At 43.0% G+C, this 22595-nt stretch overlaps 1 protein-coding gene across 1 annotated transcript in view; it reads right to left on the reverse strand.

Moving 5' to 3' along the window:
* LOC144273964 (tyrosine 3-monooxygenase-like) overlaps positions 1 to 21945 on the reverse strand; it is a 45061-nt gene extending 23116 nt beyond the window's left edge. The window contains exons 1-8 of the mRNA XM_077832719.1: positions 21688 to 21945; positions 21012 to 21186; positions 19928 to 20016; positions 16990 to 17057; positions 15753 to 15803; positions 8011 to 8156; positions 3378 to 3513; positions 594 to 663 (exon numbers count right to left, since the gene is read on the reverse strand). Of these exons, the coding sequence (XP_077688845.1) occupies positions 594 to 663; positions 3378 to 3513; positions 8011 to 8156; positions 15753 to 15803; positions 16990 to 17057; positions 19928 to 20016; positions 21012 to 21186; positions 21688 to 21945 (993 nt within the window). The remainder of the gene's footprint in view (positions 1 to 593; positions 664 to 3377; positions 3514 to 8010; positions 8157 to 15752; positions 15804 to 16989; positions 17058 to 19927; positions 20017 to 21011; positions 21187 to 21687) is intronic.
* Positions 21946 to 22595: the final 650 nt, after the last annotated feature.

Consider the following 22595-nt stretch of genomic DNA (forward strand, 5'->3'; position numbering starts at 1 on the left):
CTGATACTCTTACATGGAGTAGCGGCTTACTCCACATGTAAGTACCATTTACTTTAAGGAGACTGCTCATGAAGTAAGGCTCTAATCAATATGAGTAATGGTGTCAGAATATGGCCATTTATAAACAAGATAAAACTCTACTGAATGCCACAGTGAAGGACATAATAGAAGTACCCTGTCAGATTGAAATCAAAATGCTGGGACAGGATCAGCCTAAATTATGATGGCTCCTGTCTGTGAAACCCAGAGATGTGAGTTCCCATGCAGTATGATGGGTACCTAAAAGAAGAGCCTATTCATTCTCAGGCAGGCAGTTCTTAGGGGGGTCTCATTGCAGTAATGGCTGTAAACTGAAGCTTCCCTCTTCTTATTTCTGCCTTGGTTCTTATCTCCCCTAGGTGACACAGCCTGCCTGTCCTCAGGTATATTTCCTCTAGGGTGTAGCTGGCACCCCCCAGTGCAGGAGAGTACAAGTAACACCATCACCTATACAGGCATAAATGGGGGAGAATCAAACCCTCAAAATTAAAATAGCAAATCACATCTAGTCCCTTGAATTCATTGCTACTGGAATTACAGACAAGGTTCCTTACCTGTGAGAACTGTGCAAATTTTTTGTCTGCCAACATGGGAACATGGCCCAACAATTCGTGGCAGCAGTCCCTGGAAAACAAATCACTTTTCTCATGTAATAAAGCTTGTTTTATGTGAAAGTCCACACACCCCCTCCCCCGCAGTACAATTCTAAGCGGAGCATATCAGCTGTTTCACTGCTATTCTTTCCCTCCCAAATCTTTGCACAGAAATTTCACATGGGCTAGATTCTCAACTGGCATAATCCAGTGAAGCTCCATTGGGGACATGTATAAGAATACCACTGGAGTCAGATAGACACCAGCTGAGTATTTGGCTCTAGGTCTCTGCCTTCATTTTCTCCTATCCAGCTGTCTGTGCTCTTTCCAAGCCTCCTACCTGTCCAGCTCTGTGTTATCTTCCTACTCTTGTCTTTAAGCCTTCTTCCATGCTTTGACTTAGAACTCCCCAGATCCAGTAATTTGCTCAGATACCTCCTTCTTTACATGGACATCTCTCCCCAAAATTTACTTCTTCCATGCAGCCTTTCATTGATAACCTTGCCAAGCTCTGAGCACACATCATGAAAACAGAATTCAAATGGCCACAGCTGCCATTGACTTCATTCATACCTGTGGGTGCTCAGCAGCTCCTCCAAAAACCAGGCCACAACTACAGCAAAGGCCAGCCTTTTATCCAGTGCCTCTTGTACATATAATCTGTGTATGAACTTGATTTCGAACTGTACACCATGAGCCCAACTGAGAAGTGGTGCGAATGCTGGTGTGGAAGAGGATGTGCAACTGGTGTGGCACTTGGAGAGGCAGAAGTGTGGACTCATAGCAAGCAAAGCAACCAAGAAGAGGATGTAAGATAAGGCAGGGCAGGCCCTGCTGTCCCACTTACTCAATGTGTAAGTTATACTCACTTTCATCCACTCTTACCGATGTGTAACTTACCCCCTAATCTTCCTCCCCAGTTATGTCAACTCTGAATTTGGTCCTTGAGGACTCATCTTCAAAGGTGCTTAGCAATGCAGTTCCCAGTAACTTCAGTGGGATTGATGGGTGTTCAAAATCAAGCCAAGAGGCTGTGTCTAATTTACATTGTATGCTTCTCATGGCTGGGATCACATTTCCTGTGTTGTGGATGCAGCCAAGCATCTTCTCAGAATTCAACAAATGGTCAACATAATAAGTATGAACAGATTAAACCAGCTGCTCCCCAGTCTTTTCCTTCTCCAGACATCTTTGCAAAAGAAACAGGCTCTCTCTCATGGATCACTTCCACCTCTGCTTGCTTCTCAAATTATTTCATTCTGTGGCCCATGTTGTGGTAATTGAGTCTACAAATTTATCCTAATTGCGAGCTCAACTGTAAAAAGTGACTGAAAGGTCTTAAAAATGTCACAATAGCTGAAGATAACACATGTTGATGGGCAAAAAGTAACCAAAGTCCAACTCAGACTGTTGCATAAGCTTGTTTATAAAAATTAGCACAAGTGAAAAAAACAGAACTGAATTAGTCCAAGCAAAAAGAGCATCCTGACAGAACTCAAGGACTATGTTAAAATCACGCCTGGTAAACAAGAAAGGCCTGGGACTGAAAATTCATGAATCAAAATTGGTGTTGGAAATTAGGCCTAATTTGTAGACCAAATAATGAGGGAGTGGGCTCATTCTGTCCATCACTCCCTTTTGGGCTCCTTAAAAAGACAGAGAGACAGACCCTGGGGGAAAAACTAATGGACTGCGACACTGGCTGATATAAGATGAGAGAAAAGGAAGGAACAAGGTTTGTCATCATGGCTGCCACCCCCACCAGCTCCTGGAACCTTGGGCCACCTTCATCCTTATCCTAAGAGGTGTCCTGACCAGACTGGGCCAGAGAGAAGGGGGCATACCTTATCCCCTCCTCCACTAGCTCTGGCTGAATCCCAAACACCACCTGCCATGTGAGACTTGGTTTCCCCTGCACACCCCCTTTGTTCTTTTCCTTCCCTACCTTATTTCTTCTCTTTCCTATCTCTCTCCTTTTTCCTTTTGTTTGAGAAGAATCTGTCTTAGCCAGGCAAGACTGCATTTTTTTAAAACACTGCTATAAGCCTGTGACCAGACAGGGAGATAAAAACAATGCTCTAAACAGCCTGGTGATTATATGAGTTTGTCAGGTCTCAGAGTTGCTGGTAAGACTGTGTGCTGTGCCTGTGTTTTTCCAGCAATGAGGTTGCAAGCGATAATCAACCTCAGAGACAGAAGCTGCTATTTTCCATCTTTGCTGTTCTCTTCTTTCCCCTTTTGTGCATGTGTATCTTGTTTTGTCTTCTAAGAAATGGGATTGTACTTTAACAACAGCTACAAGAATAGCTCCAACCCATCTCAACTAACTTCTCTTCTCCCCAAAAGAACAGTTATTACCATCTCAAAACCTGTCAAACAAAGGGACTTTTCCTTCTAGAAACTCTCTTCAGCCAGAGGGAAAGGGAACGAGGGAGGGATGTTGTTAAAGTGAAAGCCTTACTTAATACTTTACATTTCAAATGCTTTAACTTTTTCCTTCTTTTCTGTATCTTTAATAAAAGGTTTAAAGAATGTTTAATGGTGTTTTTGCCATGGTAATAAGCAGACTGAGGTCTCTGTATAACAAAGACCTTGTCTAACACTGCTGAATGTTGGACAATGACTGGGTTACATTGACACCTTTGACTCTTTGAGCCCCTGTATTCCATCTAAATGAATACAACCACCGCGACGAAAGGCTCACAGACTGAGAACCGCTGGATTATGCCATATCATCCTACTTACGGTTCTGGGGAATGCATAGGGGAAGAGGAATGCCTTATATACTGTGTGCTCTGAAAGACACGAAATGCCAGGCTGGCAAGGAAGTCACGAGGAGATAGCAGCCCTGCAGCTGGCCTCAGCTGAAAGCCTGTTCTTTCTGCAAAACAAAACAGCCCAGCAGGAAAATCTACTGTGAACATGACAACTCCACACCATCCAAGCAGTTTGAAATTTCCTTTGCATTTAGTCCCAGAACTTTCTGGTACAGATGGAGAAGGAAAATGTCTGTCTATTTTAGGTACTAATATGGGCTCTATTACTGTGGTATCTGAATGCCTCACAATCCTTTGTGTATTTATCTCTCTAACACCTCTGTGAAGAAGGGCAGGGGTATAGTCCACACTTTATGGATGGGAACTGAAGCACAGAGGGGTTAAGTGACTTGTCCACAGAGCAGAACTGTGGCACAGCAGGAAATTCAAGCTGGATCTCCCAAATCCCACCTACTGCCCTAGCCACTGGCAGCCTTCTTCTCTTGTAATCATAAATATCAGAAATAAACAAGAGTTTTGGATGGGAAGCACACCCTCTTGATTCAGGGCACAAGGTAACCTCCAGCCACTGGCAGCTCAGGAGGTATATTCCCTGGTTATACATTAGCCTGTAACTTCCTACTGCAAGATTCTTACCCCTTCCTCTGAAGGAGCTGGCATAGGCTTCTGCCGGAGACCGGGCACTGAACTAGATGGACCTCAGGTCTAAGCTAGCCTGGCAATACCTATGGTCCTGCATGGGCCTTTTATGACACAATCAACTTCAAGTAGTCGAGTTACCATATGGTGTTATGTTGTGTTTCATTTACTTTGTATGCATGATTCAAAAGCAGGAACTGGAGTTACACTGGCAGGACACTGCCATACATTTTTGGAGAGGGTGTCTCTGTTTTTTGCAGTCTGTTGAAATCATTGGGGTGCAGCAGCAATTGAATTTACATGGGATCCCTACAAGGTATGTAATAGGTAGGGTTACTCCTTATGGGTAATTTGGCCCTTAGCCTTTCTACATTTTTATTTGATCATTCTTTCCAGAGCTGTCAACTCCCATTTTTCCATCTGCTCTTGCACCTTTGTGTTTTATTTGTCTAAGTTTAAACTATTAGCCCCCTTTGGCAAGGCCCATGTTTTCTATGTATTCAGAAAGCATCATGTAAAACTGCCGTGCTTTAAGAAGAGTAGATAATCTATTTGAAGTCCCGTATTCCAAATCTGTGTTGCATTCCTTGCTTTCATAAATACCGTTTCATCTCTTATTTTAATTACTTTTATTGTGCACAACTAAAAAATAAAAGGACAGAAATGGCTTTGTGCTTGCGTTCCTAATTTGTTTAAACAGAAATGTTTCCCACAGAAACCAAGCTGTTCACATGAAATGTTTTATGTTTCTTCCAGCACATTTGGTTTCGGTCTGTTTGGTCACTAGTTCTCTTTCTCATATAAAGACGATCTTTCAGGGAAAGAGGTAGAAGCCCCATACCTAGAGACATTTGAAGTCAGACTAGACAAAGCAGGGAACACTCTTTCCCTGCCAGGCTGATGACCTGGAGGAAAGGTCCTTTCCATCTTGAATTTCTATGATTCATTGAGCCAAATCCAAAGACGATGTGTAAGAGGCAGCATGTAAGCTGCACTGTAGTAAGTACATGTGAATCTAAGAGTTTAGATTGTACTTGGGCTACATGCCTGTGCAAGGGTATCAGGAGGAACTGGGAGAACCTACACTGGCTAGTCAGAGGCCTGTCATGGCATTTAGGCCCTGGCTGTAGCACTCAGGACTAGCATTGCACATGACCACAGCTCCACCTACATCTGGCCAGCGATGGAAGGAACTGCACACTGCCTCCCATTATGGGATATAGTGGCTGGCATGTCCCCACCACATGCTGTGGAAATCTGGGAGACACAATGCCACCCAGAGTTCCTCTGGGACAGTGCAGCTCTTCACCACCCACAACATGGTTTGGATTTCACCCAAGATATTTGTAAATAAGAGGTATGCCTCATGCACCCTAATCTCACAAGGTGGCTCACTGACATGGGACTGGCTGTTGCGGCTTCTGCAGATCTTGCAATGACACCATTAGACTCTGACTTAGAGTGAGTTTGTGCCAAAGGGATCTGACAGTAACTGCAACTCTCACAATGCCCTATGAGGAATGCTGTGTGATAAGGAGAATCTAATGTTAGAACTATTGGTGACAAGGAGGTATCGATGAATATTGATTCAGACTGGACCCAAGTATCTTATCCACCACTATATGAGTCCAGCCACAAACAACACTGGTTTGTGGAACACTCTGAATTTCCCTCCCCCAGTAGATATTTGCAGAGTTTTCTAACGGATTTTTTTTGTCATACGTTTGCCCAGAACAACTTGCATGATGACACATGGAAATAACGTAGGACACAATCTAGAGCAGATGTGGATAGCCACAGACATCAGTAAACAAAATCTGACAGTTCCCATACAAACAGTGAACACCAGTAGATCCTTACTTTGCCCTAATCTCCCTGCTTCTGTTATCCCTTCTGACGTTAGCTAGGACTGATAAAAAATATCAATATCAGTCACATTCAGAGCAGTATCCCAAGACTTATTGACAAAGATTACTTCTAGAGCTCCCTGCTGGCAGTAAAACACACAGAGAAGACACATACCCAATTCCTCGCCACCATCCAGAGATGCCCCGATATCCTAGTGAGTGCAGGAGGCAGGGTTGAAAAGACAGGAAGGGGGGAGGGAGAATACTAAAACAAGCCCTAAACTGGTCAGAGTAGCTTGCCCAAATGGTCAGGGCAGATATGGTTGCCATGTACACCAAGGAGAGGCTCAGTGGAGCAGAAAAGGAAGAGAGAGCAGAGAAGGAACTGGGTGATGGGTGAAGCCTGGAGGTTTGGCTCAGGGAGTTGAGGAAAGACATGGTTGAATCCACTGTGTAGGGTTTTCCAAAATGAACAGTAATCAATAAAACAAAATGTCATTTTACCTACACAGTGAGGTATGATGTTCCCTTAGTTGGGCTCAGGAGTGTTGTGATCCACTATTATTTTAAATGATTCTCTTTCTTCCTATATTAAATAAACTTCCCTTAGCTAAGGCACTTTCAAGTCTTACGCTTTTTTTTCAGGAAAATTTCACTCTGGCACGTTCTCAAAGGGAAACAGCCTCCGACCGCTGGTGAGAGGCAAATGATAGGAAAAAGACAAGTGACCTGGTCCAAGACATCTTCCAGACACTGGCTGGGATCAGTAGGGGTCTGGAAGAAGCCAGCTGAGCAGAGGCAGTGGCAGGCATAGGACACGACAGTAGCAACAACAGTGTGTTACGAAAAACAATGTGTATTATGAGCCCAGTTCTGACCACATGTTCACTAGTGTAAATCAGGAATAACCCCCATTGAAGTCAATGGAGTTATACTTGTGTATCACCAGTGTTAGTGATATCAGAATGAGGCCATTGTCCCCATGATCGACTGAGGAACTCAAAGGAAACCTACAATATTCCTAGTTATTTCTCACTTTCTGTTAGTGAGCAAGCTAAAATGGGCCAGATCCGTAGGCCAAGCTGAGTAGTGTTCAGCTCATGCACAGGTGTGTGAGATGTCGGAAGTTGCCTCTCAGCCATCTTTCCACTGTCCTTATCCTTAACACAACCACGAGCTCCCAGCATAACGTAGAGCAGCCTAAAGGCAGCTCTACATTATATCAGCAACAGCAGCTCTCTAGGACTGCTTTGCCATCATGGAATCACTGGAGGGTATTGTTCTCCAGTTCCACCTCCTCCTAGCCCTGGCAATGCCCTCAACCCATCCAGGAATGCCTATTTTATGCCTGAGGTTCGGGGGGAGAGGGGATGGATGACATACTCCTGGTCATTCCCATTTACACCACTGAAGGATGTCTCTACATCTGGGGACTCCCTGGCTGCCCTAGTAATGCAGCTGTCCAGTCTCTTTTTGCTCCTGGATCAACACAAGGACCTGGCCCAATATATGTTAGTCTCTAGTTAAAATGACAATGTACTGGAAATCTCTTCAGCAGTAGGTTAAGCCAATTTGTCTTGCATTTGTTTATTGGTAGATGGAATGGATCACTTGACTGGATAAACATCCAATTTAAACTTTATTTGAAGTTAAATCTACAATTTATCTATTTATTTTGCCCTACTTTAGCAACTGTCTTTGGCCTGCATCTGGCACCCTTCCTATTGCTGGGAGAGCAGCAAGGAGGGTGTTTTCTTTTATTGCAGCCATTCCTTGGCTACTCCAGATTACAGTGATTTTGGCAAGCCGATTTGTCGAAAAGGCACACCCTGCCTTGGAACTGAATCTGGCCTGGGGGTTAGCAATACAGGATCTCAATCTCCACTGTCCTCTGTCACTCAAACGTCTGCTGACAGACTAACTTGAGCTTGCAGCCTCTCAACAGTGTATCTATTCCTAACCCCCTCTCCTTGTTATTAGCAAACAGATCTTCACGGCCTGTGCGGTCACAGTTCCTTCAGAATGGGGGTCTACCATCAACTCCTCTTTCCAGCACACAGCATTGTAGATTTCCACCTTGGGAGTGCTAAAATACAATGGGCTATAATGTCTTGCCTTTTAAAAATCTGGAGACATCCTGAAGCTGAGGTATACTATCCTCTTGGTATCCACAGCATTTCTCCAGCTGCTGAAAGGCATCCAGGTACTGCTTACAGGCGTGGGTGGGATAGAGGCTGCTCAGCTTCCTGTAGACTTCTCTCCTGAAAGAACAACAACCCTTAGTTTGTCTCCTTTACTAGGAGCAGCACCTCTTCTCCCTGGCTTCAGAACCACGGCGGTTCACACAGGCAGCGCAGAGAGGATATCTAAAGCCGAGCTGAGCTCAGAAAAAATGATGCTCTGAAGCCGAAGCCTGGATGGAGGCTGCAGGGTAGGATTTTTCCAGGAGATGGGCACAAAATGAGGAACCAGATATGGGCCTCTATCTTGTACTTGGCTCTGCTCAGGCAGATCTTGGTGCCTGTGTGGAACCCCGTGAACTGTTCAACTGTGAAGAGGCACCCAGAGTTTCCCTATTCAGGAAAGCACTAAGTATGTGCATAAAGTGAAGCATATGCTTCAGTGCTTTCTTGCATCAGGGTCATTGTGCAAGTGCAAGATACCACCCAGGCAGATCCGAATGCAAGATGGAGATTTCCATCATCTCAAATTTTGGAGGTGTTTAGCTTATTGTAAGGAAAGGTGCTATACACTATTATATAAAAATATTTGGCAGTACTTGGAATCTAGGGCTTTGATTTGGGCCCTTCTCTTATATTTTATTATTTCATTTTAAAGGCTTCACTTTTTAACTATATTTAGCTGTTGCAAAATAAACAAGCACTAAAGTGATGGCAGGGAAGCTTATAGAAAGAGTTATATTTATTCACACCCGGCTCTGGGGTTCTAACAAGTGTATAAACATTGTTTTATGAAAATTGAGCTCATTCTTGGAAATGCTGACTAAAGAAAATGACCTTCTCTTGTTTTTGTATTGTAGTTTTTTTGCTGCTATTGTTGCTATGGAGGTGATAGCCAGTATCTTGTAATGGTTTGTCATTCCATCACATAAACTTCTTATGTTAGCGTGGGTGTAATTGGGAAAAAAAGAAACAGCCTTAGACAGTGGCTGTTGTCAGTATTGTAAAAGCTGCATGAGCCTGGACCATCTCCATGGAGCAGTTAGGAAAAGTTCAGGAGAATGAGAGGCCAGATTTTGCCCTAACTTATTCCCATAGACTACCCCTGACTTTAATGGGATTGTATAGGGTATAAAGCAGGGCATGAGTCCAAGATTGCTCTCTGGACAGTCTTAGCTAGACTTGCGTGAAGAATCTGGACATACTTACTTCAAAGAGTGACTTTACTGTTAATACTAGTACCAAAGCTTAGGCAGGTTAGGAGACTAGAAATGAGTGTGACCCAAAACTCCAGGCCAAATATTCTTCTTCAGCTTTGGGAAAGTTTGTATTCTGATAAGAAGCTGGATGCCCTGTCCCTTATCTCTATGGAACTAATCTTGGTCATCTTGTTTTAAAACAAAACAAACTTTAAAGTCCAGGGGCCAGAGCCTCAGGCAGTGTAAATAGACACAGTCCATGAGTTTTATCTAATTGTCTGGATGAGGCTTTGGCCCACAGTGTATTTTGTAATCATGTCTCTTTCAGCACCATTTGTCTGCATAATTATCACCATCAGCATATAAGAGGAGAAGCCACTAGATACTGGCCTTCTACTATAGGGCTTGGAGGAGGAGACATGGAGGACAGAAGCCCCACAGAGAAACAAGTTGTTGCCAGGATACTCTGCCATTGGAGGAGCCATTTTTTGGCCCATTTCTCCTCCACATGGTGGTGTTCTGACTCCCTGGTTGGATGACAGAAATGGGGACTAACATAAAAGGAATGGGGACTAGTGGATAATGAACACCGAATATCTTGTGTGGGCATAAATACCTCAGTTCACATGTGAATGCACCTATTTGTACAAGGAACAGGCATTCTCCAAACCATTGTACAGAGCACATGAATAAGAATGAACTGAGCAGCTGGAAATTCAAATGAATATTTGCGAACCCTGTATTCAGCCTGCTCTAGCTGTAGGGACCAATGGCGCTGAAGGGCCAGTGCTGGCCATCCCCACACTAACAAGAAGGGTGGAAAGGGCAGAGTGGGGTGGAGGAGTTAAGCCGAGGAACCTGATCCCATAGCAGCCCCTCAGACTGCAGTCCACACTCTGAGAAGACTAGGTGAATCCCCGCAGAAGAGTTTGTGATCGGGCTTGGGATGCCTATGATCGCCAGCAAAGGGACATTCCCTGTGTTGAGGCTGCTTTACCTCTAGTTGTCACAAGGGGGTGGGACTTCTGGGCACCCGTGTTCAAGAAAGATTAATTCACACTGGAACTGGTACAGAGAAGAACTGCTAGGACGATCAGGGGAATGGAGAGCCTATCTTTTGAGAGGAGAAGACAAGGAGAACTTGGCTTCTTTAGCCTAGCAAAACAAAGGCTGAGGGGGAATCTGACTGCTCTCTATAAATGCATTGGGAGTAAACCCCAGGGAAGGAGAACAGCTATTGAAGCTAAAGGACAATGTTGGCACAAGAACAACTGTGTATGAACTGACCGTGAACAACAGGCTGGAAATTAAATGAAAGTTTTTAACCGTCAGAGGAGTGAGGCTCTGGAACAGCCTCCCAGTGGCAGTTGTGGGGCCAAACACTGTAACGCGTTTTAAGGTGGAGCTTGATAAATTTATGAATGGAATTATATGTTGTGGTTTCCTGTGATAGCACGGAACTGGACTTGACCCAGCAGATTCCTTCCAGGCCTATGTTCCTATGAATTCTGTTTACAAATCAAGTAGAAAGGAGCTGAGTTAGAAAACAGAAATTACAGACTTTTAAATATACTTACTTATACTTTACAAAACTTTTAAAATATTTTTAATAGACCAATACTTCCCTGTTAGAAAATGTAAAATTGTGCTTACACTTACAATAGAGACAACTTTAAAATTAATTTTACAGGTTGCTCTAAAACAAAGTTCAGTATTACATATGCTTTTACTGCAAACGGTTTATTTTTTTTAGAAAATTATAAGCACTGCAAATTTAAAAAAAATGTATTTTATTCTTAGAAAATAGAAGAAACAGTGGTCTTTATTTAGTATTCTCAGCTGCTGTGCACTATTAAGCTGCACTGTTAAGCAGCTGCAGTGTTCCAGCCCAGAGGTGGCTACAATTCAGTCACAGGAAAACAGAACTGTGTACACACAGGATTCAATTCTGCAGTCCTTATACAGAGAAAATGCCCACTGCTTCAGTGAACAGCTTTTTTAGGTATGAAAGCCTTGGAAGGCAGCTCCATAATAAGCTGTCTGAAGCAGAGGAAAAGTTAATCTGCTTTGAAGGCAGAACCTCCTTACGCCAAACTTCTCCACAGAGAGTTTTAGAGCTTCTCAGGAGGAGCAGATGGTGAGCTCAGGAACATGTGCTCCTCTCCTTCCTTCTGCACTGAACCTCTTCTCATTCTTTGGATTGCCTTCAAAGTACTCAGGCCATGAGGGGGAAAGCAGAGGCAGTCCATCCTGAGCAAGGCTGCAGTCACTTCCCTGTGTGATCAATGGTTTGTGGAAAGATGCACCATCCTTAGATGACTGGGATTGGTTTTTAAAATTACCTGGGACACAGAAGAGTGATGTAGTTGCTAGAGAAAGTAGAAAATGTTCCTTCAAAACATTTTTTCCACAGAAAATGGCTTTTTGAATCAATGAAAATGTTTGAAAAAAATCTGTTTTTCTCAAAATTTGAAGGGATTTTGTTAAAAAACCTGAAAAACAATTTTTTATAAAACAAAAAAACCCTACTTTTTTAAATTATAAGATGAACAATTCAATTGCTGAGAAAGAGAAATATATATCTATACACACTCAGTACAGACAAAATCCTAAAAAATGTACCATTTGTCTGACCCAGTATGGCCATTCTTATGTTCTCATGCTAGCTGCATTCAAAAAAGAATTTGATAAGTTCATGGAGGATAGGTCCTTCAATGGCTATTAGCCGAGATGGTCAGGGACAGAACCCCGTGCTCTGTGTGTCCCTAAACCTCTGACTGCCAGAAGCTGGAACTGGGTGACAGGGGATGGATCACTTGATAATTGCCCTGTTCTGTTCATTCCCTCTGAAGCATCTGGCACTGGCCACTATCAGAAGACAGGATATTGGGCTAAACAGACCAGTGGCCTGACCTCATGTGGCCATTCTTTTGACCTTAATTTTTTTAAAAAATCAATGAAAATTTGATTTTCATCAAAAACATTTTGTGAGAAGAAAATTATTTCCTGACCATCTCTAGTATCATAGAATATCAGGGTTGGAAGGGACCTCAGGAGGTCATCTAGTCCAACCCTCTGCTCAAAGCAGGACTAATCCCTAATTTTTGCCCCAGATCCCTAAATGGCCCCCCTCAAGGATTGAGCTCACAACCCTGGGTTTAGCAGGCCAATGCTCAAACCACTGAGCTATCCCTCCCCCCATATAGCCCCTAGATAAAATTTATTCAGAACACTGAGGATAATACACCTGAGAAATTTAGGATCTGATCCAACTCCCATTACACGCAGTGCAATTATTCTTATTGACTTCCAAGGAGTAGGATCAGACCCCTATTTGGTGTGGAAGGAGGAAGGTAATAAATATTTTAAAAGGGAATATTCATTGTAAATACTAAAAGCTAGTAAAAATCTGGATTTCTAAAACTGAACCTTGATCTGAATAGTGTGGTAAATTAAGCGCATTGTAAAATGCACACATGCTGAGAGCATATGTGTGCTGTTTCTTTAAAATGACAGGTGAGGGCTGTGAAAGATTCTAGGCAGACTCTTGACAGTGAAGCAGAGGGAAAGAGCTGGGACAGCTTTAGGGCTAATACTATTTCCTTATTCTAATCAAGTTCCTTGTTCTTTGTTAGAAGAAGGTGACTGTCAGCCTTTAGTATTGTCACATGACGTATGTCTCAATATCTTTGTCCTCTGTTCTCCCTTTTCCAGGACTATTCAGTTTATGGCTCTGCAATAACTATGCCTGACAAAGTAGACTCAGATTGTCCAAGCCCTGTTTTTGGAAGCTGAGATTTCTGTTCTTGTTTTCATTTTTATACACATGTTGCTACAAACTAATGGAATCCAACAGCTCTTCAGAGCTAACATCAAGGGAATTTACAGCATGTTAAAAAATTTCCCCTTTGGTTTCCCTGTATCCATATGAAGTTGTGCTGTAATGCAGCTGACCTCAGCACACAGCCCGAGGGAGCTACGGTAACAACTGTGAGATCTAAATTTGGAATTTGATGTTCACAACCAGGGACTTGGGTTGCTGGGGCTAACTGTGTTGAGGAGACAAATAGATACTCCCAAAAGGCCTGTTCCATTTACCACTATGGGAATAGTTCTAGGTGGAGAATGGCTTCCGTGACGGAGGTTGGCAGAAAAAGGGGAAAAACAGGAAAGAACACAAAATTTAATTTTCTTAAATACAACATTCCCACACACCAGAACATGCCAATATTGTTGGCTGGTGGGAGCTGTCATGAACATGACGCTAAGGACTTAACAGGCATGTTACTACTTTTCAAAGGTTATTTGAAAATCTAGCATTTGAGCTTCTGAAAATAATAGAAGCTGGATAAGTGGGATATGATGTTCCTTGGTGATTACCTGGTGCTCATTTTGCAAATTCTAAGGCCTGATGGATTTTATTTAAAATAAAACATTTCTTCAGAGAGGAAGGATGACCTCGTTGCTGAGGTGCTGGGTGGGGACTTGGGAGATCTAGGTTCAATTCCTGGCTGTGCCCCTTAAGACCTTGGGCTAATCATCTAATCTCTCACTTTCCCATCTGTAAAATGGGGATAATCATTTTTCCTTTCTCCCACCTTTTGTCCGTCTTGTCAATTTAGACTGTACACTCTTCAACTATGTGTACATGCAGTACTTAGCACAGTGGGGCCCTGATCTCAAGTAGGACATGCTTTAAAATTTTACATTCTTGTAAAACAAGTAACCCATAGCAATAATTATTGCTATATACTGTGATTTTTGAAAGGCAGCTAGGGATGATGGAAGGAGGTGGACAAGGAAATAAGAATTCCCCTTTCCTCCAAAACCTTCACCCATTTCTGAAGTTGGCAAATGTCTTCTAGGTTTAATGAATTTCTTGCATCATTTTTTTGTTGCAAACCCCACTGGGGTTTTTGCACAGGGATAGCTACAATGGGGAAAACACCGGGGAAAATGTGCTGCACCATTGTGAAAAGTGACTTTCTCTAGTGTGGCTTGCCCTGGGTTCAGCTGAGATCATGAAGCTTTTATACTGTAAGTTGAGACCATGTTTATTCAGAGAGTGAGTCAACTTAAAAAGGAACATTTTTAACGTAACGGGAAACCTGTGCTGTGCACTGGGGTTAGAAACATCCCGCACCCCATAAATTGCTAGATAGATGCATTCCCTTGCACCTACTATCTGTCTCAGCATGTATATATTAAGAGCACACCTTTGCATCAGTTCTAGCATATAAAGGGGAGGAAAGAGGAGAAGAGAAAAATTCAAATGGAAAAATACACTCTGTGTGTGTGTATATACATTTGACTACACTGCTTTTTCTCTTCCCTCCCACTTTCACATAGTTTTTCATTCTTTTTGCTCCATTTTCACCCTTTTTTTCCACTGGATTATTCTTTCTCCCCTTCTCGCTTCTTTTTCACACTATCCCCTAAGTAGAACATGAACCAGATAATGTTCAATTTCAAGTTAAGAACATAGGAATTGCCATGCTGGCCTGACCAGTGGTTCAAATAGTCCAGCATCCTTTCTCTGGTAGAGACCAGTAACAGATGATTCCAGGCCCCTGTGTTTATAAGGACCAAACAAAAACCACAGACTCAAATCCAGATCTGGATAGAGATCTGAATTTTCTGGCGTGGGACCAATCTCTTTTAAAGATTCTGAAATGCTCAGTTAATATTTATTTGATCATTTTTCAGTCTTACACACTTCCAGGTTCTGGCCAAGCCAGGAGCTGCCAAAATATCTTGCAAGAAACTGTTTCATTTTATTTCCAGCCCAAACAGAAGCAAAAGAAATCTTAATAAAGCACTTGTTCTTATGAGTTTTCAAGACAAATTTAGCAGATTTTCAAGAGTTCTGGATAGTATGGTTAAGTAGCCAGACTTCTTAGTGTCTTTTAACTGAACCAGAACTCTGAGGGCTAGATCCACAGCCCTACTAAGTCTACTTCATGCTGCTTTGGTCCTAAGCTCCACACCTCCTACCAACATCACAGGGCATGTGACAGCCCCTTAGCGAGTGCAATTTAGAGCAGCCCCGAGGTTGTTCCAACCTGCCAGGGATCAAATTTGCCTCTGCTATCTTGGAAACTGGGTGGGGGCAGAAAGAGGGGCCACAAATGTAGCAGAAAGCCTCCCCTCACTTAGATGCACCAACCCTGAGCCTTCTGATGTATTCTCACCACTTAATGTAACCTGGAAGTAGACTCAGAAGTCTATTCACCCCTCAGTGCAGGTATGTAACTCCTCTTAGCAACACCAGGAGTTACACTTGCGTGGGGAGAATAGAATTCTGCAAAATGAACAACAAGAAGGGATCATTAAGACATCAATTAAAATTAGAGATGTCCAATATTATTTGAAAATGTAGGGCACCATTGTGCACTTCTTGCGCCTCCAAAATTTCCCTGGGTTTCAGTAGAATTGCCCCATGACCTGTCATGGGGCAGGATATGAAAAATATACTCACCAAGTAGAGGTCTCCTGGGCAGTGTACTCAACTCTAGGCAAAGGGTCTCCTCTTTAAGGAGAGAGAGAGAGAAAAATTATGTAGCTGATTTGAGTTCTAGTTTCAAATATAATTTTCTTTATATGCGTCAGGATTATTTGGCGTACTAAAATAAATACAAATAAGAAATAATCATCCCGAAGGATTCTAAAGGGTTTTATGACCCAGGTGTCCTAGGCTCTACCGAATCCCCAGGGGTGGTACAAACAGTGAAATACTGTAAAGGAAGGACCACTTGATGGAATGTAGAGGAAGCAGTGCTGTATTGTCTCCCGTTCCCATTGCTTAGCTGCTGGCAGACCATCAACAACATAGCTGGCTAGCCAGAAGGTGGGATGGAGCTAGGAACAACTGCTCCACGTGACATAGTCACAGGGGAAAGAGCCCTAAATTATACAGCAAGTGGGTGCATAGGTATATTGTGCATATTTCAGCATTAACTTCCCCTCTGTAGTTGTATCTACCATCCGAGAAGGCGATCCTTCACACTACTAGTGAGGGAGCAGGCTGACTAGCCACCATGTATGGAGGCTGTCATTAAGCAGAAATCTCCCAAGGTTCAGGGTTTCTCCTGAGTTCTTGGGCACCATGTGGCTCACAGCTCAAGGTCATTATGCATCTTGCTAATGCCACCTACAAGTGGGTAGAATGAATTTCAGTGTCCACAAGGACAACCCCCCAGACTTCTCTTCCACTCCCATGTGTTTTTACACAGAAAGGCAAGAAAGTGTAAATTGTTCATTTGAGGATAAGTCCATCTTTTTTTTATTATTATTATTTTCTCCATTTTCTGTAGGACATGCACAAGTCCTTGTCTACCTGACAGGTTTATTGAGGTACATGCCAAATCCTAGAAGGAAGATAGCCTCATCCTATAATTTAAACGAAAGAGTCATATAGAGACCATTTCCCCCCTAAAGTTACATGAAATTATGCAGAGCTCAGTGAGGCAGCCCTAAAGTTAAATATTAAATTAATTTTCATTGTATTCTGAAATGTTCCTGATTTGCCTGGGATGTGTGTTTCTGTGATTAACTCAGTTTTCCAACAGATGGCACCACAGACCATTGGCCTAGGATTAAGTTACATCAACCATAAAGCTGCTTACAGGTGAACAAAATCAGACTACTTACTGTGAGAGCACACAAAATGTGAACCTGACTTAGAACAAGTAGTTTTCCAGTGGTGATGCACTTACTCTCTGTAGCTGAAGGCCAAGTCTGTAAAGAAGGCTCTCCGTTTCCTGTACTCTGGGTCAGTGTAGCCCTAAATTGGGAAATAATTTAGCATCACTCTTACATCAGGACATATTGATGGGCTTGGATGGATTTGCTGACAGAAACATTCAAAACTAACAGGCCTGAATTTGGTTGTTTCTTCTATTGCAGTCTCTCTGTGGCAAGGCATCATGGGAATATTACAGAGTAAGCCAAATTCTGCACTTAGTTACACCCATGAAATCTCACTGACTTTGGACCTGTTCCTACAAAGAAATGTAAATTGTACTTAGGTCACAGCTAAGCATGAAGATAGAGTAGGCTTGAGTAGTGAGCATTATACAGAATGAAAGTCACAATTTAAGTGGGAGAGTTAGAAACTAAGCTCACTCCATTGATTTTCTGCTTAGCCATTGTGAAAAGGGACTATATTAATATGGAATTGTATGCTAGGAGACGTTGCTATAGGATAAGAGTTGTTAAGTGAAATTGTAAGATGAGATGTGTCTCTGGACAAAGACCAAAAGAACATATGCTACTGGGTGACCTGAAACACAGGATTCCTGGATGGAAGTGTCGTTAGCCTGCTCATTTGGAACTTTGGGGGGTTCGCTGCTATGGGGAGAAGGAGCAGGATCACAGAGGGGGGTGGGGAACGGGACTGTGGTCAGGAAGGGAAGCACCACCAGGATCTTATAAGCTCAGGCTTTCCCTCTGGAGTTAGTAGAAGGGTTACTGAAAACTACTGTTATCTTTAATTTGGTTAAATAAAAGTTGAGTAGTTTTTCACACGTAAAAGTCAGCAGTGTCGTTAGTCGGTGGGTTTTGAAGAGATCTACAAGGCCCACAAAAGAGAGTTAGGAAAAAGCAGACAGGATCTTCTGCTTTTCACTGGCAAGGGTCGTGAGAGTTAGGAAAAAGCAGACAGGATCTTCTGCTTTTCACTGGCAAGGGTCGTGACAGGAAGCTGAGGGATGCGGGTGGGGGGAAGGCTGTAGTAACAACACACAAACACCAGTGCTGAACAAAGTGTGCACCTAGGAAGGGAAAGGTCATGACAGCCATTTTAAAATATGAGACATTTAGAGCTAGACATATGATATTTTGCTCAAAAGGGAGCAAATTGAAATTTTGAGTTTCTTTTTTCTTATGTTTTACTAGAAATTCAGCTCTTCCAGTCAGGTCTTTCCAATTCTTCAATAAACATTAAAACATGTGGAATCAAATCCCTTTAAGGTTTACATCACTTTTGATATAATAAGAATAATATCTGAATTCCGGCTCCATATTAACACAACTAATAAAGCATAGCTGATCGGTATCACTGTGCAAATATTTATTATTGTAAAATATTCAACATTTATTGGAACCATTTTTCATGTTAAGGGTCAAACTTTTCCTTTAGGGTTATGATCATGAATACTACTGTAGTCCATGAGAGTGGTGCACATTTAGCGGAGGGAAGAATTTGACTCTGAGAGTATGTTATAATCTCTGTGAGCCAGGGAAGTATTATTATCTCCTTCAATGGGACTGCTCACATGTGTAAAGTCACCCAGAGGCTTAAAGACCATAGGATCAAGACCTAAGATAAGGCAAGATACAGAAGGTTGGGGAACAGGAACACATTGTTATGTCAGACCAGCCAAGCACATGATTAATATGTTGTAATTTGGGGGTGGCAAATGAACAAGAGGTTTCTTGTCTAGAAAGTGAGATCTGATCATGTGCTAAAGGGCTTTTCTGAATAGGGATGCACGTAAGAGTGAGCTTTATCATCAGGGCTGCCGTCCCCACTGTCTCTTGGGACCCTGGATCTCCTGTAATATCTTTGGGCCTTCCTTGTACTGATCCTGAGAGATGGTTCTTACCAGACTGGGCCAGAGAGAGGGACCCAGATGACAACACCACCTCCACTGACAGTGGCTGAATCCCAAACCCCACCTGGGATGTGAGACTGTTCTCCCCCTTACCTCTTCTTTTGTCTTTTTCCTTCCCCACTTTATGTCTTCTCTTGCCTTTCCCTCTCCTTTTTCCTTCTGTCTAAGAAGAGTCTGACATAGCTGGCCAGTACTGTATATTGTGCACTCTACTGTAAGCCTGTGATCAAAAAGGCAGCTAAAAGCAATGCCTTAAATAGCCTGATGCTGTACAGGTTTGCCACACCTCAGAGGGCCCAATAAGACCATGTGCTGCAAGTGAGAGTCAACACCAGGGACAAACGTTGCATTTTCTAGCTTTGCTAATCTCTACTTGCCCCTTTTGTGCGTGCTTGTCTTCTTGTGTCTTCTAGGAAACAGCATCAGAGTTCAACAACAATGGCAATAACAACAGCTCCAGCCCAGCTCAGCTAACCTTTTCCCTTTCCCCGCAGAAGGACAATTATTACCATCTAAGACACTGTCAGACAAGGGGGCTTTTCCTTCTAAAGACACTCAACAGCTAAAGGGAAAGGGAACAAGGGATGTTGTTAAAAGGAAAGGCTTACTTAATGCTTTACCTTTCAAATGTTTTAACTGTTTTTCCTTCTTTTTCTGGATCTTTACTAAAGGGTTAAAATGATTTTAATGGTGTGTTTGCCATGGTAGTAAGCAGAGTGGGATCTCTGTATGCTAAACACCAGACCTTGTTTGACACTGTTTAATGTTGGACAGCGACAGGATCATGTTAACACTTAGCTCTTTGGGCCCATTTATTCCATATAAATTAATACAACAGGTCTCTATGATTTTTTATTATTAGGTTCCTTCATTCATTCCTAGTTCACTGATGTCCATTGTAAATCTCCTCTTTAAAAGACAAACGTTGGGCACAGAATTGTTTTGGAGGCTAGTTTTACAGAGAATTCATCTGGACAGCAGAAATAGCCAACGTATTTAAATAGTTTCAAAGGTAAACTAATGATGACCTCAAACTTACAGGATGATCGTGGTCCAAATCAGGTTCATACTTGGAGATCAGATGGTGGCACTTGTCAAGGTCTCGTATTTTCTTTGGAAACCATGGGACTGTTGGAGATAGCAAAAAATGGTACATTTAAATGATATAGGCTTGGGAAGGGACAGAAAAAAAACAAGCCACTGAGAATAACAACCTCTGCTTTATAGGAGGAATATTTTACACCTCCGCATTACAAATGGTGAATTAAAAATGAGCTGAAAAATGACAAACTTACTGTCACTGATCCAGTAATGCACTTATACATGTGTTTAAGTCTATTCCTATTCATACTTGAACTAAAAAATGTAGCTTGCATTAGCATAAATGAGTGTTACGCACATGCATGAAGCCCATATACCATTATGCTCTATCATTTCCTCAAGTTTTGATCACAAATCATTCACTCTTCACCAGCCAATGAACGTAAGAATTACCAGAATAGGCTGAGCCCCTGTTCTCTGGCAAAGGATATTTAGATCTCAGACCACTGTTAATTTCAGACTGGCTGGTGAGAAGGCTGTTTTTCTTCTAAGGGAACAAGTAATATTACAGGAGGAATATCCTGTCCTTTAGAAATTTAAAAAGAAGAGAACACTCTGTATTCTAATAAATAATAATAATAATAGCACTTCTTATTTATAGAACATCAGTTTTCCAGAATATTTTCTATTGCATAGAAAATATAATTACTACATATTGACACACAGAGACAAAATGCATGGAAGTACTATGGAAAATATGAAATATTGATAAAATCAATTGCATATTTTATGTGCATTATTTTCAGAATCATCTAGAAACAGAAGATGTATGAAAAACATGTGGAACGCAATGCCGCAATGTGCTTTAGGAAGGCTGACCTCTGTGAGGTCACTGGAGCTATGCTTGAATGTGGGGTCTGCTCAGGAACATCACATTGCAGGATAGGGGGCCTAACGTCGCATACACAAAATGGAAACTCTGGACCTGATGAATAATTTAAATACAATTAGACACAAGCTAGTGCTCATTTGTGGGAGGAGGGGACTTAGCCATTAGGATACATGTTCCACACATTGCATACCTCTCTCTTCTCTGATAGTTTTCAAATCTTCTGCCACTTTCTTTAAGGAGTTTATAAGGACACTGACATCAGAATTATGAACTTCACATTTGACAAAAAATTCGAGGTCATCGGTAGTGTTCTTGGATATTTTGGCTTTCCTGGTTTCAAGGTGTTGGATTCCAGCTTCAGAAGCCTGCAAAAGACAAATGTCCACCTGGTGAAAAATCTAAAATCACTGAAAGACGGCTGGCTTTGACTGCAGCTGTTATATGTCTTTTAAAAGATAACTGGATAAAGCTTTACAAGAAATGCCAACCCCGATTTTTCTTAGGCCTAAAATGAACTATCCATACAGCAAGATGGTTCCTCTGAACAGCTGTTCCCATCCCTGTAACCGTCCATCCTCATTTCAAAGTGCCCCTGGCATCCCCCTTCAGCCAGGAGAGCCCCAGCTAACCCCCCTGAGCAGCGAGGTGGTGCTAACATAGAGGGGAGCAGCTGGGCCATAAGGTGGGGACAGGTGCAGAGGCTAGAGGGGGTCAGGCCCAGCAGGGTCCGAGAAGGGAGGGGAAGATTAGGGGACAGAGGCAGGGGGCTGCAATGGAGCACGGAAGGGGATGAGGCCAGAGGTAGGGCAGGAGGCTGCTGTGGAGGGCGAGGATTAGGCGAGAGGCTGGGATGGGGAGGTTTGTACCTCGAAGACTTTGGCTGTCTTGGACAGCCCGACCTTTCCAGCATTCCGGAGGGTGAAGGTCAGGCTCAGGGTGGCTCTTCCTTCCTCTTCCTCCCAGACCAGGCCCTCTCCCTTGTCCACGGGCTCTGGGGCCGGAGTTTCCTTCTCCGCATCTTCTCTGAGGCTTGCTCTCCTGCCTGGGGCGCCCGCAGCGTCGGTCTTCATCGCAAACCGGCTCAGGAAATCCAGATCCCCGCCAGGGGCGACACCTGTGCCCATGGGGGCGCAGCTCACCCCGCCCGCAGGCGCCGAGTTTCCGAGAGCCAGCCCTCGTCCTCGCCTTGCTTAGAGCCAGCCCCGGCGGAGATCTGTCATAGGCAGCGAAAGGGGTCTATGCAGGGCTGTGGGGCAAAACCCTCCCCGGCGTCCTTACAGTGCGAGATGGGCTTGGGGCGGATGTAGGCTTCCCTGTGGGTCTGACAGTGCGGGAGACCAGCAGTGAGTGGGGACCCTTTATGGTGCCCGCCTCAGGGAGATCAATGGAAGGGCGCTGCCTACAATATGCGCAGGAGACTAAAATAACCCCCCTTCTCATGGTAATTTCAAAGCAGGACCCTCCTGCTCTATTTCAAAGTGTCTTTATTTTCCGCCGCGTTGCATCTTTTACCGTTTTAGAAATAGGGGTCTTTTGTTAAGAGGCCCGTTGAAATCTGGATTCAGTTTACATCTCTGAATCTGAGCTTCTGTGCTTCGTGTGTGAAAAAAAGCCTCCCCCCACCCTCTGTGTGTGTGTGTATGTCTTTCTTTGCTTTTATTGTCTAACTGGACAGATCTTATTTCCATAGCTGAATTCCCTCTATTGGACTGGTCCGTATTCTATCTAATGCGGTCAATTACACAGGTAATTCAGAAGGTGGAAGTAGAATTTC

The sequence above is a fragment of the Eretmochelys imbricata genome, chromosome 1, assembly GCF_965152235.1.
Source record: "Eretmochelys imbricata isolate rEreImb1 chromosome 1, rEreImb1.hap1, whole genome shotgun sequence".
NCBI classification, from domain to species: Eukaryota; Metazoa; Chordata; order Testudines; family Cheloniidae; genus Eretmochelys; species Eretmochelys imbricata.